This window comes from Rhinolophus sinicus, linkage group LG07 (assembly GCF_036562045.2).
Source record: "Rhinolophus sinicus isolate RSC01 linkage group LG07, ASM3656204v1, whole genome shotgun sequence".
NCBI lineage: Eukaryota > Metazoa > Chordata > Mammalia > Chiroptera > Rhinolophidae > Rhinolophus > Rhinolophus sinicus.
Genome location: NC_133757.1, coordinates 25,644,742 through 25,658,985, shown reverse-complemented (window position 1 = coordinate 25,658,985; position 14,244 = coordinate 25,644,742). Strand labels below are relative to the sequence as shown.

The 14,244-nt window shown below is 50.8% G+C and overlaps 1 protein-coding gene across 5 annotated transcripts in view; it reads right to left on the bottom strand.

Moving 5' to 3' along the window:
- The window catches only part of CRTAC1 (cartilage acidic protein 1), a 152,207-nt gene that overhangs the window by 20,370 nt on the left and 117,593 nt on the right, over positions 1 to 14,244 (bottom strand). For 3 of the 5 annotated variants that reach the window (XM_074339248.1, XM_074339249.1, XM_019724831.2), the window contains exons 11-14: positions 13,820 to 13,988; positions 4,038 to 4,183; positions 2,644 to 2,686; positions 96 to 239 (exon numbers count right to left, since the gene is read on the bottom strand). In XM_074339248.1, coding sequence (XP_074195349.1) covers positions 96 to 239; positions 2,644 to 2,686; positions 4,038 to 4,183; positions 13,820 to 13,988 — 502 coding nt within the window. The remainder of the gene's footprint in view (positions 1 to 95; positions 240 to 2,643; positions 2,687 to 4,037; positions 4,184 to 13,819; positions 13,989 to 14,244) is intronic. The other 2 variants (XM_074339250.1, XM_019724832.2) reach the window with 1 other exon arrangement.

Below are 14,244 nucleotides of genomic sequence, written 5' to 3'. Positions count from 1 at the left end.
CAGGAGCTGGGGACCTTGATCTGGGGCCTCCCTAGAGCTCCCCAGTGGAAGGCAACCTCCCTTTGCTACTGGACTATGGCTGGAGCTCCACTCACCTACACAGGCTGTGCCATCCTCGTTGGGCTCGTAACCCCGACTGCACCTCTTGTTGGTCCGGCACCTGTAGCTTCCATACGTGTTGACACACACGGGCTTGTCTCGAGGGCACACGAATGGGAACTGAATGCATTCGTTGGTGTCTGAAAGGTGAGAGGAGTCACTCAGGAGGTGTGGGCATGGGTCCTTGCTCAGCTCTGCTGCCCCACCCACTCTGTGACCTGGGGCCTGTCCCTTCTTCTCTCTGGGCCTCAACTTTCTCACTTCAGTTCCCTTCAGTTCCTGGCTGGTTCCTGTTATACTTGATCTCGACATGTTGGGGGCACTCAGGCTCGGTCCTGGGTCTTCTATCTACCATACTTTCTCTAGGTGGTCCCTTCATATGTGGATGATTCCAGACGTCCTATCTCCAGCCACAACCATTCCGTGGGGCTCTAGACTTATGAATCTGTCTTACATGCATCTCAAACTTAGTAGATTCCCAAATGGAATCCTAGATTCCCTCCAGTCCTCAAACCTCTTCTGTCTTGTTCCCATCTCCCCAAACTCAAAAAATTCCACCACTGTCTGCTCAGCGGCTCAGGCAGAAGTTGGGGTGATCCCCAAGTCCTCTGTTTTCCTTGCCTCTGTAGGCAATTTAACAACAGATCCCATCAGTTCTGCCCCTGCAGTGCAGCTCTTGTCTGTCCACTCCTCTCTCCTCCGCCACCAGCCTATTCCCAGCCCGCATCATCTCTTGCCTGGATTTCTGCAGCTGCCTCCTGGCTTACACTCCTCCCTGCAATCCAATCTGCAATTCGGCAGCCAGAGTGATCTTTTGAAAATGTGATCATGTCACGTTACTCTCCTGCTCGACTGCACAGGGCCCTACGAGCAAAGTCCGAGCAAAGTCCAGACACCTCACCGGGGTTTCAAGGCTCTCCTTGACGGGGTATCTGGGTCCCCCATCCTCTAAGGCACACTGGCCCCCTTTCTGTTCCTCTGACACACAAGCCTTTTCCCTGCCTCATGGTCTTTGCTCCTGCTCTTCCCTCTGCTGGCAAAGCTCTTCCCTGAGCTCTTTCTGTGGTGGACCCTTCTCCTCCTTCAGGGCTCAGTTCAAAGGTCTCCTCCTCCGAGACGCTCCCTGACCACTCCATCTAGAACAGTCTCTAGAGAGCACTTTGTTTAAAGGGTTCTTAACTCATCGAATCCAGCTGTCAGGTCATGTGTTCGTGGTCTGTCTCACCCACTGGAATGAAAGCCCTTCAGGGAAGTTGCTTGGCCTGCGGCCCCAGCACCCTGCATCGGACCTGGTGTGTGGGAGGCACATAAATGTCTACTGGATGATGGAAAGAAAGAGGTGGCTGGACTGGTGATCTCACAGGGTTCTTCCAGCGCGCAGGGAAGATGCTGGCATTTCTGTGGACGTGCACTGTTTGGAGTGGCCAGGGTGGGGACACGGAGAGCGGAGGGGACTCATTTTCCCTTCAAGCCATCCTTAGAGCCACAGTCCTCCACTTTCTCACGTGTGGTCCTTTGTCCACACAGTGCCCCCATCAGAACACTTTCTCCCCTTTCTGTGCCTGGTGAACTCTGCATCACCCCTCAGGTCGCAGCTCAGATCTTGCTTTCTCCGGGGCATCTTCTTGAACCTTCCCTAGACTGGTTTAGCGCTCCACCTTTGTGCTCCCACAGCCCCTCCCGCCCCAACCCTGTCTCTGTGGGCATCACTATTTACTTGTGTGTCTCTCCCATCGGCTCTGAGCCCCGTGAGGGCAAGGACTGTGCCTGTCTTGTTTGCTCTTGTGTTCCAGTAGCAAACCCATTTGCCTGGGGCGAAGAATGAACATCTGCTGAGTGGGCTTGGGAAGAATGGTGCTGAGGGTGGAAAGGCAGGAAGCATCCTTGACCTGACCCCTCACTGCCGGTCACTGGGATAGAAGACATTGGGTGGAGGGCCTCTAGGCTGCCCCTCGCCCACTCCCGGCCCATGGGGGACTTTCAGAAAGTCATTGGACCCTCCCAGAGCTGCTGCCCAGGCGGTGCTACAGCTACCCGCCCCTCAGTACTGCCCAAAGCTGCAATCTCCTTTCTATATTGAGACCACATTCCACACCCTGGTTTGCTCCAATGCCCCTGGCAATGCCCACCTGGGCCTGCCAGGCCCCTTGCTTGCTTCTCCGTGGGCTGGCCAGGCTGAAGCCATCAGTTCTCCATGGGGGACACATGCCCACCTCAGCCACCACAGCCCTCAGTAGCTAGGCCTCCCTGAGAACACTGTACAGGCAGTTATGTGTCTCACTCTCTCTGTATTCATGGCAGGGAAGCACACTACCAATTCCCGGAACTGTGGTTATTCAGCTTGCTGGTCACTAGTATCACTCCCACCTTAGTGAGTCATAGGTGGTTGTCTTGGCCTCTGGAGCCCCCAGAGACAAACAACACAGTCCCTGCCCCACCTTTCCTCCCCTTGTCTGTAACCTGAGCCTTGCCAGGGCTCAAGCTGACATTCCCCAGGGACATTCTGGCCTCTGCCCCTTCCGCACGTGCCTGCAGGCAACTCACCCATGCAATGGCCATTTTCCTGCTGGGAGAATCCTTGGCCGCACTACAAGATGGGCAGAAGCAGAGACACTAGTGAGTTGAGAAGATCCCATCTCATGACCCTCCTAGTCACAGCCACAGAACAGCCATCACCCTGACCACAGAAGGAGGGGTGCTCTTAGCTCTGGGCCCAGGGGAGACTCTCCCTGCCAGGACACCTTCCCTTGCAGTGAGAATAGGAGATTGGGGGGAAGGCCAAGAACAGATTCGGTTCCAACTCCTGCTCATTTCCTCCACGTAGGATCCACATGTCTGAGCTGGGACAGCTAACAGACACTGGCCCTCCGGTGGCATTGCCCTGAGACCTAGGCTGGGTCTCAATTAAGGCAAAGTGTAATGAGGGGGAGGAGAAGCCTTTTGAGGTGTCTGCTCCCTCCCCACACCTTCTGCTCTAAGAACCTTCCCCACCTGCAGGGGTGGGTGCCTGCAAGCCAGACTATTGTCTACCTCACTAGGCAGTGCTGACTGGAAGTGCAGGGAACATACCAGCAGGGGGGTGAATCAAAGGCATTGTGGCTAGAATTTGAACTAATTGAGGCTGAGAAAGGTTTTAGAAACCTGGTCATGCCAGGCTACGTCTATAGGGGGTCTCGGGGACGAGTGTAATGAGGAAGGGCAGGGGGACTCGCAACAGAGCACTTTGAACAAGACAGAAAATGTCAGCTGTCAGTAGTGATGATCGATGGGGCTGGTGGGGATTATTGGGGAAGGATCCTCCCGACCCCCAAGCCAGCACCCTAATGACAAAGGTCCTTGAGCTCCTGGAGCTGAGGCCACCAAACTGCCATGGTTCCTGCTCATCCTAAGCTTTCCCTTGGGTTTTGTGAGCTCCCCCAGAAGCCTCGTTATAAGTTCTCTCTTCTGTGTGAATTTAAATAGGTTCCTATTATTTGCAACGAAGTGATACCCATCAGAGTCAGAATCTAGAACTCTTCCTCTAAGAGCCCCCAGAGGCCCTGACCCACCCTCAGAAACAAGAGGAGCCCTTGTCAGAGACTTGGAAAGAGTTGGGAGGGAAGCAGGTAACCTGGGATCAATTCTTAAGTCTGCTCACAACTGGCTGTGCAACCTTGGTGACTTCTCACTCTTGGCCTCAGTTTTCCTCCTTTGTAGAATGGGTGCAAAAATACTTGCCCTGCCAACATCCCTGGATTTCTGTGAGGAACAGAAGAGATATGGGTGTGGTACTGTTGTGCAAACTACAAATGGTGGGATCATTATGAAGCCTGTCCTTTGCTAAGATTTCTCCATCTTTCTAGAGGCGGAGTCTGCAGATTCCTAGGAATCCAGCTTCAGCCCATGGTGTTGTGGGTGGGGCCTGTTTTCTGCCTCTGAGGCCCAGGTGCCTTTCTCACCTCCAGCGGGGCTGGGTCCTCACGTCTGTCCTCATCTCGGGGGTAGGGGATCTCCAGCACCGAGTTCATCTCCCCGCTGGCCACGCTCCGGCTTGCCATCTTGCCATCGGGCCACGTCACCTCCACACTGCTGGCTTCGTCCTTTCCTGTGGGTTGGAAGGAGAAATGGTCAGCAGCAGAGAAGAGTGGGGAGAGGGGTTCTCAGCAAAAGCATCACCATTCATTGATTCATTCATTTCATAAAAAACATGAATTGAGCACGGCTCCCAGTGCTGGGGAAATCGTGAACATGGCCGATGAGCTCTGCCTCCTTCAGCACAACACCGCCCCGTGGAACTCTGTGCAGTGATGGCAGTGTTCTCCGTCTGTGCTGCCTGACATGGTAGCCCTTCGCCCAGGTGGCTGGGCAGCACCTGCGGTGGGACCAGTGTAGTAAGGAACTGACGTTTAAATTCTATTTCGTTTTGATTACGTTATATTGAAATAGCCACACATGGCTAGCAGCTGCCATATTGGGCAGCACAGCTCTGGAGCCTACATTCTAGTGGATAAGCCAGTGAGCAGGAGGCTGTTTGGGGGGAGAGGGTAAAGCCTGGTGGTCAGCAGGTTGACGGTGGAGTCCTGTTACCTGGTTGGTTGGAAAGAACATGGTGGGGGCGTGGGAGAAATCCCAGGTCTGCAGCTGGCTTGCTGTGTGATCCTGAGCAGGTCATATTTATATTACACTTATATTGTTTATCGTCTGCTAGGGGTCAGGCTCTCTTTTGTCACTAGGGACACTCTTGTTTTCAGGGAGCTTCCACTCTAGTGGGGATAGACAGGCAAACAGATGCACAAATGAATAATGTCGGATATTGACAAGCTCTATGAAGAAAACAAAAAATAGGGAAATAGAGCAAAAAGGAATTGAGGGTTGGCTGGAGGCCTTTTCTATTCGGGGACAGGCTCTTGGGGAAAAGGCATTTGAGCTGAGCTGTAAATAAATGCCCAGGTGAGGAAGAACCAGAAGGCGGAAAGCACAGGAAAAAGACTGCTCTACGAAGTCGAGATGTTTACAAAAGCAGGAGAAGCTCAGAGAATATTCCTGGTGAATCCATCCGCACACATTCATAAGGCAACGCATTACATCATGGGCAGAAAACAAGCTGGAGAGATTTGTCAGGTGTTTAGGCATTGTCAAAGCCGGCCCCAGCTCCCTGCTTAAGGCAGCAGGCCTGTCACTGTGGCAAGGTCAGGCTAATGGTGATGGATTGGGGTGGGGAGGGGGGGGGCTGGGCCTCACCTGCAGACAGAGGCTGTTCTCCTAAGTCAGTCACCTGGGGAACGGGGCAGTGCTTAGCAGAGTGGGCACGAGGGTACAGCCCTCTCTTATCACCACCCGGGCTGACCAGATGTGGGTCGGGTGCCCAGGGGTCCACACACACAAACACTGTCCCAAGTATCATCGTTCGTGGACTGAACAGATAACGTGTCACCCACACAGATGTGCTACTTTTGGTCATTCTTGTCCATCCATGGATTTTACAGTGAGAGACTGTGGCGATGGAGGGTAGTTAGGGAAACATTTTCATGTAGAAAAAAGGGTTCCCATGGTTTACAAAAGGCTTGGAAGCCACTTCCAGACTTGGCGGAGAATCCACATGTGACTGCTGTGCGGAGGTGGCTCTGGGGGTGGGGCTGAGACAGCACGGAGGGGGAGGACACAGCTGCATCTTTCTCCTCCCATCCCAGCCTCCTTGGAAGGTTCCAGGCTTACTGCTGCTGTGCTGAGCGTTAATGAGGGCAGGGACCAGCTGCCACACTCACGAGGTGTCAAAGGTGAGCAGCCCCTCCTCTGTGGAGCTCCCACAGGGAGCAGGGCTCCCCCACCTGCTGCGTTTTCTCTTCCCACAGACTCTCCCTCCCAGGCCCAGCCTTTCTGGTTCTGGGGTTTGCTTTATTTAGCCAGAACATTTCTCATAACCCCTTATTCCCTCACTCCCTCTTTCTATAATAATTCCTTTTGGGGAAGGGGGTTAAAAATGGGATTGGGGTTTCAGCTACAGACATTTTTCTGTTTTGAAGTAGTTCCTTACGGTTCAAGAGATTTGGCATTTTTAGAGTGTACAGTGCCCAAATTAAGTGGCATGTGAAAAAGTAAACATTTTTCCATTAAAAAAAGGAAACAAAGAGAAGCAACTGTTTCTCACCTAAGCCAACAGAACAGCTCCATGAATACATTTTCCAGCCTGACTGAAGTGCCACAAATAACTCAAAAGAGTCGCCGAATATTCATAGACAATTACAGATTTACATCCTGTGTTTGTGACTAGTTCTGAGCCCTGCTTCCTCCCTTCAACCAGACCCAGGGAGCAGCCAGGGCTATGAAATAAGTAAGCTAAAGGGAGCACATCTCAGGAGGACTCCCTCCTCCTCCCTTGATTATTTTGCTGACTTGAGTACCCTCTTGGGGGCCTCGGTATGCTCATCTGTAAGATGGGGCTGTGACCTAGAGCTCTGGCACCCCTGGAAAGGACAGTCCTTCTTACCTGGAATGTGTCTCCTGCCCCAGGAGATTCTCACCATCACCTCTTAGTAATGGGGGCACCCCGCAGTTCCCAATGGGTTTCCACTTCTTGGCAATACTACTAGAGAATATGTACCCCACATTGTACCAGGTGACCCTTGGTGGTAGCTCACTGGATCCTCACAACAGCTCCATAAGGAAAGTAGCTTTATAATTTCCAGTTTTGAGTTGAGGAAGCTGAGACTTGGAGACTTGAAGTGAACTGCCCAGTTACCCCGCTAGGGAACGTCTGATCCCAAAGCCTGTGTCTGCTACACCCTGTTCTACTAGCCACCCCACTCCCCTCCTAGCCCACCACAGGACGAGCATCCGGCAGGGGTCTGGGATTCAGCAGGAAGGAGACAGACCCAGGCCCCATCCTGGGGAGCTGAGTCGGGCAGGGGTTGCACACAGCGGTTATATGGTAATACTCGGGGGAAGTGCAGCCATAGCATTGTAGTACCTGGCGAGAGAGAAGCAGGTGTTAAAGGTCATTTCATTTGGGTGTTGCAGGAAGAGGAAGAGTTTGTGAGGCAGAGTAGGGAAGGAAGGAGCATACCGGGTGGAGCGTGCAGCACGCGCAAAGAAAGGCATCGAGGTGTGAAGGGGGGCCTCTGTGTTTGAAATTCAGGGGAAGCAGAGTGTGAGAATGTGTATTAGGTGGGGTGGGTGGGAGAGGGTCTTTGAAGCCTGAGCATGTGTGGTGGACTTGAACCCTTCCAACCACTCTGCAAAGTGGGCGTTTTCCCCCCACGCTCCAGGTGTGGACATTGAGGCTTGGCGAGGTGAAGTGACGTGCAGGAGTCTGAGCTAGGACTGGAACGCGGGCTCCGGGCTCCAGCTTCCAGGCCTGGCTGTGCCCTCTGCTCCGGGCATCTCAAGTCTTCACGCAGCCGCCGCACAGCCAGGGCTCCCAGACACTGCACAGGGCAGCCTGTCTGCCAGGCCTGTGGGTCTGTGACCAGAGGTGGCCCCATTCACCAGACACGGCCCTGAGGTCAAGAGCAGCAGGGAGTCGCCTCTGGCCACTTTTAAAGGACAAAGGCCAAGGAGGCACGGCGAATTGCGCTTTTTCAGAAGAATTACAAGCAAAACAGATGGTGGGAATGCAGTTGGTGGAATATTTTTACACTTTAATAAAGCAATTTTCATGTGGGCCACTGAATTTTCCTTCCCTAAATGAGCACCGGCTGGCTTGGAGGCAGCTCTGAATCACTTGCGAACAACTAGCTGAAAGGAAGGCAATGTGTGTGCGTGTGAGGGGGGCAAGGGGTACCCTGAATGCCTGGGGTGGGCTGGCTGAGAGAGGGGCCTCTAGTGGAGGCTGGTGGGGCCAGTGGATGACTGGTGCTTGTTTTCATTTTCTGGGGTTCGTGGAGCTGCCTCAGCCCTCTGCTAGCTAGGAAAACAAAGAGCTAGGGTGTGGGATACGCGGGGGCTGGGTGTGGGTTCAGAGCACCCAGGGGTAGCAGGGCACTCAATGAGGGCTGTGAGCACAACCGCTTATTTAGGAGCCTGGCGGGCTCTATGCACCAGCAGGAGCAGGGAAAGGCCCGGGCAGGGTGGAGGGGTGGAGGAAGAAGGCCAGGGGTTCCACTGAGCAGGGGTGGGTAAAGTGGGGGCTGACGCCTGCAGAAGGGATGGTTCTACAGGATGAAGCTGAGAGCACCCTGCACAACAGTGTGGGCCCTCTGGAAAGCCCCCTGGGCAATGAAACATCCAGCGAGGTCCCTGAGTTTTTATTGTGTGATGCCTGCCACACAGCCCAGACCCTCCAGAGTCGGGAGTGAGGGTCTGAGAAGCTGAGTCCTCTCACCACAGCTCAGGGCTGACGGAGCAAGGGGCCTCCAGCTCTAGCCAGGGCGGAGATGAGCCCGATGTGACTGGGTAAAGAAGTGCCCAGGAAGCTGGATGCTGAGAGGCTGCATTCACACACATGTCCACACACTCACCACACCTTGCTGCAAAGTCAGGAGGAGGCACGGTGATTCATGGAGGGAGGAGGGAAGCAGGGTCAGTTGGGGTACGCAGGAGCGTTGTGGGTGCTGGAAGGGGAGCTACCTGCAGCCTTCTCCCCTTCAGAGACCTGCCTCCAGCTCGGCCTTGTGCCCCACACCTCCTTCTCAGTAATTTGGACCTTCAAGGCAGGTCTTTCTTGCATTTATGTTCTGGACATGCCCTTTCTCCCTTCAAACACCAACAAAACAAACTGCTCAGGGTTGGAAGCCATCGAACTGTCAATAAGGGATTTGCTAGATAAATTATGCATGCTGCCACAAAAATGAAATACTGTGCAGCAAAACATTAAAAATAGAGCTGCCATACGATCCAGCAATTCCACTTCTGGGTATTTATCCGAAGAAAACAAAAACACCAATTTGAAAAGATAGATGCACCCCTATGTTCATTGCAACATGACTAGTAATAGCCAAGATATGGAAGTTACCTAGATGTCCACTGATAGATGGATACAGAAGGTATTATACACACACACACACACACACACACACACACACACACACACACAGAGGGTGCCAAAAAATGTATACACATTTTAAGAAATGACAAAAAGCTGTATTAAAATTGTAATACTCAATATATACTAATAACAAAAGATGAACACAAGTCATGTGTATACATTTTTTGGGCACCCCCGGTTGATAGAACAAAAAGAAAATTTCACCAAAAAAGAATACAGTGTATAATATATATAACATACAAAGTATGTGTTAATCGACTGTTTATATTATTGATAAGGCTTCTGGTCAACATCAGGCTAAAAAAAAAACACAAGAAGTACTGTGTGGCACTAAAGGAAAACAAAGGACAAATGCCTAGACTTGGAATGATGCCCAGGGTTACAGTATTCTTAATAGGGAAAAACAGCCAGTTTGGGAATAATAGGAATGGTATAATCATTTTTGTTCAAAGAAATCCTAAGGAGTGTTTATCTATAAATGTGCTCCTATGTATGTTGCATGTAGTAAAAACATATCAAAAAGCATGGAACTGGGAACAGGCCACCCCCCACCACTGCATTTAAAATTGCTTCCTGCCCTTTCGCCTCCACATCCCTTTCTCTGTTATGCATTTTCTTTTTTCATCTTAACATCTTTCAGTACTTTATATATTTATCTAGTTATTATGTTTATTGTGTATTATATGTTTCTCCTCCTTCCACCAGAATGTAAGACCACCCATGGGAAGGAGAGTGAAGGGAGAAATGTTTACTTTTTGACTTAATATTCTATACATAGTGGTGAGGTTATAGGTTATTTTTACTTTCTTTTTGTGATATTTTCTAATTTTCCTATAATCCGTATATATTATTCTTACAGCCAGAAAAAAAAACAAAAAAAACCCAAACAATAAAAAGACTTCTCAGGACCATTGTAAGCGCTGCTCTCCCTGGTCCCTGGTGCCAGGACACTGCCCCTGCTAGTGGCCCTGGGGCTCCTCTGTAGCCCTGCCCTCGCACAGCAAAGCCTGGCTTTGGCTTTCTAGGTTCTGCAGAAGCCCCTCTCCTCCACCTGCTCTTTCTGCCTGGCTCTGGGTGCCCCTGACTGTTTGGACCTGGCCTCCCTTTCCAGACTCTGCTCCCACCAGACCATTCCCATCCTGTGAACACGCTGAACACCCTCGTCTCTGGGCCTTTGTTCAAGCAGGCACAGCCCTGGAATGCTCTCCTCTGTCCCCATTCACGCCTTCCAAATTTCTACCATCCTCTAGATCCAGCTCTAGGCCCCCTTTCTTGGGAGAGCTGCCCAGAGCAGAACTAATTTCTCCCGCCCCGGTCTTCTCATGGCCACTGGAACAATATGATGACACATCAAATCTGCCGTGTACCTGAGTTCCTGTGTCCATCTGCCTCTTACAGGACTGTGAGCCTGGAGGGCAGGGAGCCTTTCTTCTTTGTCTCTTCTGTCTCTTTACACATCTCTGAGTCTCTCGGTTGCCCCCAGACCCTGTCTCAGTCTGTCTCCACCCTGTTCTCTTTTCTCACCCCTTCCTTCCATCTAGCCTTCTCCACCGGTGCCCTCTCTTCCTGCCCCATTCCTGCCCCTCCATCAGTCAGGAAGGCCTGTGCTATGCTTGACCCACGAAGGAGATCCTTCTGGATGTGTGGGCCTTGGAGCTGCAGGGATAGAGCCTGCTTGCCTCTCGCTGTGTCCCAGGCTGCTGGCCCTGCTGCCTGCTGAGCTGCCTTGGGAAGTGGGGGGAGGTCTCACTGCCAGGCCCAAGGCTGACCCACAGGGCCAGTCCCCAGGAGCAGCCTTCCTTCAGTGCATCTCTGGGAGTGGAGCCTGGCAACAGAGTCTGCAGGGTGACCCATGGAGCAGTTTGAGCCAGAGTTCACATCCAGAATAAATCCCATGGCCTTGTAAAATGCGAGGATTGGCAATCAGGAGGGGCTCCCAGCTAGGTGCAGCACCCATAGTCCTGAGCATGGGCGGTAGACAGTCAGGAACAGGCCCAAGAGGGCCCCCACGAGACCAGCAAATGACTGGCTGAGGCCGCTCAGGTGAAGAGCAGGTCTATGCTCTTGGCAGGGGCAGATACTGGCCAGAGCAGAGACTCCATGAGGCCCATAATACCCATCTTAGAATAGTGGAGGTGGCCCCCGGGCTGTGGGGAAGGAGGACCCAGCCCCAGTCCTAGCCTCACCATTGATTTGCTATGTGCGTCTCAGTTTCCTGATCTATATAATGGGCTGAGGGCTGATGTCCAGCTAGGTAGTGGGATGAACATCCCACCTATGATTCCATGGCAGTCACTTTGGTGCTTGGACGGCCTCCCCTGGGTCACCGGGTAACTGAGGGGATGTGGATGTTGAAGAAGAAAGAGGCAGAGCAGGAGGACCTTGGTTGGCTCGACACAGAGCAGCTATGGGAGGCCAAGCAGTCAAGTCACAAGGGTCAAGAACTCAGACTGAGGGGTCCAAGAAGTCAGGGTCAAAATCTAGCCCTCCCTCCTTTCTGTGGGTGTGATTTGGGCAGGTTGCTTAACCTCAGCCTCAGTTTCCTGACCTAGGAAATGGGGGTTAGGACTCATCCTGTTGTGGTGAGAACTGAATGAGGTATTTTATGCAAAGTACTTTGCCTAGTGCCTGCCATACGCATATACTAAGTGCTCGATTCATGTCGGCCACTGCTGTTTTGCAGAAGAGGCCTATGTATTTAAAAGTCATCTTGTACTTTTAGGACCAGCATAGCAAATGGCTGCCTTAAAAGTGATAAACATTCCATTTGCAGGCCAATCCATCCAGGGTGAAATAGCCCAAGAACGTGCTCATATAACTGGGCCTTAGGTCCCCTAAATATTTATGCTTCTTTTTTCAGACTGCATAAAAATTATGTGTTTCCTATAAAAATTGGAAAACACACACATAAAAAACATATGGAAGAAAATAAAAATCACAGACTCAGGCAGGTCTGGATTTGAATCCCATCTCTGCTATTTACCTAGTCTGTGATCTTGGGCAGGTCTCTTAATTGTTTGATCCTCAGTTTTCCCATTTGTAATATGGGGATAAATAATACCCATCTCACAGGGTAGTCATGAGGGTGACGTGGCTATAAAAAGAAAAGTGCCACTGTGCCTGGAATGAGTAAGAGTTACCGTATTAATCCAGCCACTCAGAGAGAATCACTGTTCACACTTTCTGTCCTTTCTTTCTGTTTTTTCTATGCACATGTGTTGTGTGTATAATGTTAACATACATATATATATATATATATATATATATATATATATATTTATTAATTTGAGACCATGTTGCTTATTCTTTTTACGTTAACATTATATCACCTCATGGTGCCAACACGTGGGGGAGGGTATCTGATTTCGAACCCAGGTATATTTGACTCAAACGCTTTCTTAACCATTGTGTTTTAGTAAAGACACTCTTGGCTCCCCCTAGTGTTTCTCAACACTCCTTCCCATTATTGCCCCTCCTCCTCAAGAAGCCTTTTTAGAATTTTCTGTCCCTAATTCCCTCCTCCAATGCATTTCTTTAAAACTGTTTTATTTTGAAATAATTATAGATCCACAGGAAGTGGCCAAGTACAGGGAGCACCGGCGTACCTTTTATCTGCTTCCCTTGATGGTTACATCTTCCGTAACTATAGCACAATGTCAGAACCAGGAAATGGACGTGGGTATAAGGAGTGTGGGTAGAGCTGCGTCATTTTATCACATGCAGATTCGTGCAACCACCTCCACAATCAAGGTATAGAACTGCTCCAACACCACCAAGATGTCCCTCGGGCTATCCCTTTATGGTCACCCCCAGCCCTCCCCTTTTCAGTTTCTGACCCCCAGCAACTACTGATCTATGTTCCATCTTTACAACTTTGTCATTTCAAGAATGTTGTATAAATGGAATCAACAGCATGTGACTTTTTGAGATTGGACTTTTTTTTTTTTCCACTCACCGTAATGCCCTTGAGAACTATCCAGGTTGTTGTGTGTGTCAATAGTTCATTCCTTTTTATTGCTGAGTAATAGTCCATGGTGTGGATGGACCACAGTTTGTTGAACCATTAACCTGTTGAAGGACATCTAGGTTGTTTCCAGTTTGGGCTATTACAGATAAAGCTACTATGAACAATCTCGTAGAGATTTTTATGTGAACATAAGTTTTCATTCATCTGGGATAAATGCCCAGGAGTGCAATTGCTGGGTCTGATAGCAGTTGTATGTTTAGTGTTTTTGCTTTTAAAAGAAACTGCCAAACTGTTTTCTAGAGTAGCTGTACTAGTTTACATTTCCCCCAGCAATGTATGAGACATCCATTTTCTGTGCATCTTTGCCAATCTTTGCCATTGTCACCAGGGGTTTGGTGAGACACTTTAATCACTGAGCCAACTCCCAAGAGGCAAGGAAAAAGGCTAAGCTGGCTGAGTTTGGTGCAGGCCAATGTTTGAAGAACAAGGCCACAGCCTGGACAAATGGAGGATTAAATACTCTGACCCCAAAATAAGCTAAGTTGACAGAGGCACTGGGGTGGGGACCTCTGTGAGGGATGAGGCATGAAAACCTCCCTCCTGAGCTCAGGTTCATCTCACAGCAGGGTTGCCTCAATAGCTGACCTGCATCTTGGCTGTTATGGTAACGTGTACCTGGAAGATGCTCAGGTTGTGAGTTCTGAATCACTCAGCATGAGGCAGGATGTAGTTTCAGGACCTACTGTTCTGTCAACGGCGCTTTGCCCACCCCCTCCCTGGCCCTAACTCACCCAAGCCAAAGTGTGCCACAGGCTCCATCTCACACAGGTAGCCTGAGCCCCCATCGATGATCCTCAGGTGGGCCCCGCTCTTCTTGGTGTAGAGCACGACCTTTGCCCCCCTGGCGAAGGCTCCAAACTGGGTCCTCGGCACCACTCGCAGCCAGTTATTGCTGAAGCCCTGTAGGGAGGGAGGAAGGCAGGCCCCGCATCAGGGGGTGGGCAGGGGGAGCAGGGTTGGAGGGTAAGAGAGGGAGAGAGGGAGAAAGAGAAGGACAAGAAAAGGGGCAGAGGAAAGAGAGAGGAAGAGGAGGAAGCTGGCAGGGCAAAAGAGCAATGCAAATAGCAATGGCTAAAGTTTGGAAAGAGTTACCGGAAAAGAAGAGGGAAAAGCAATAGACTCAGGAAAAACCGTTTTTGGAGGAGCAGTGCCAGTG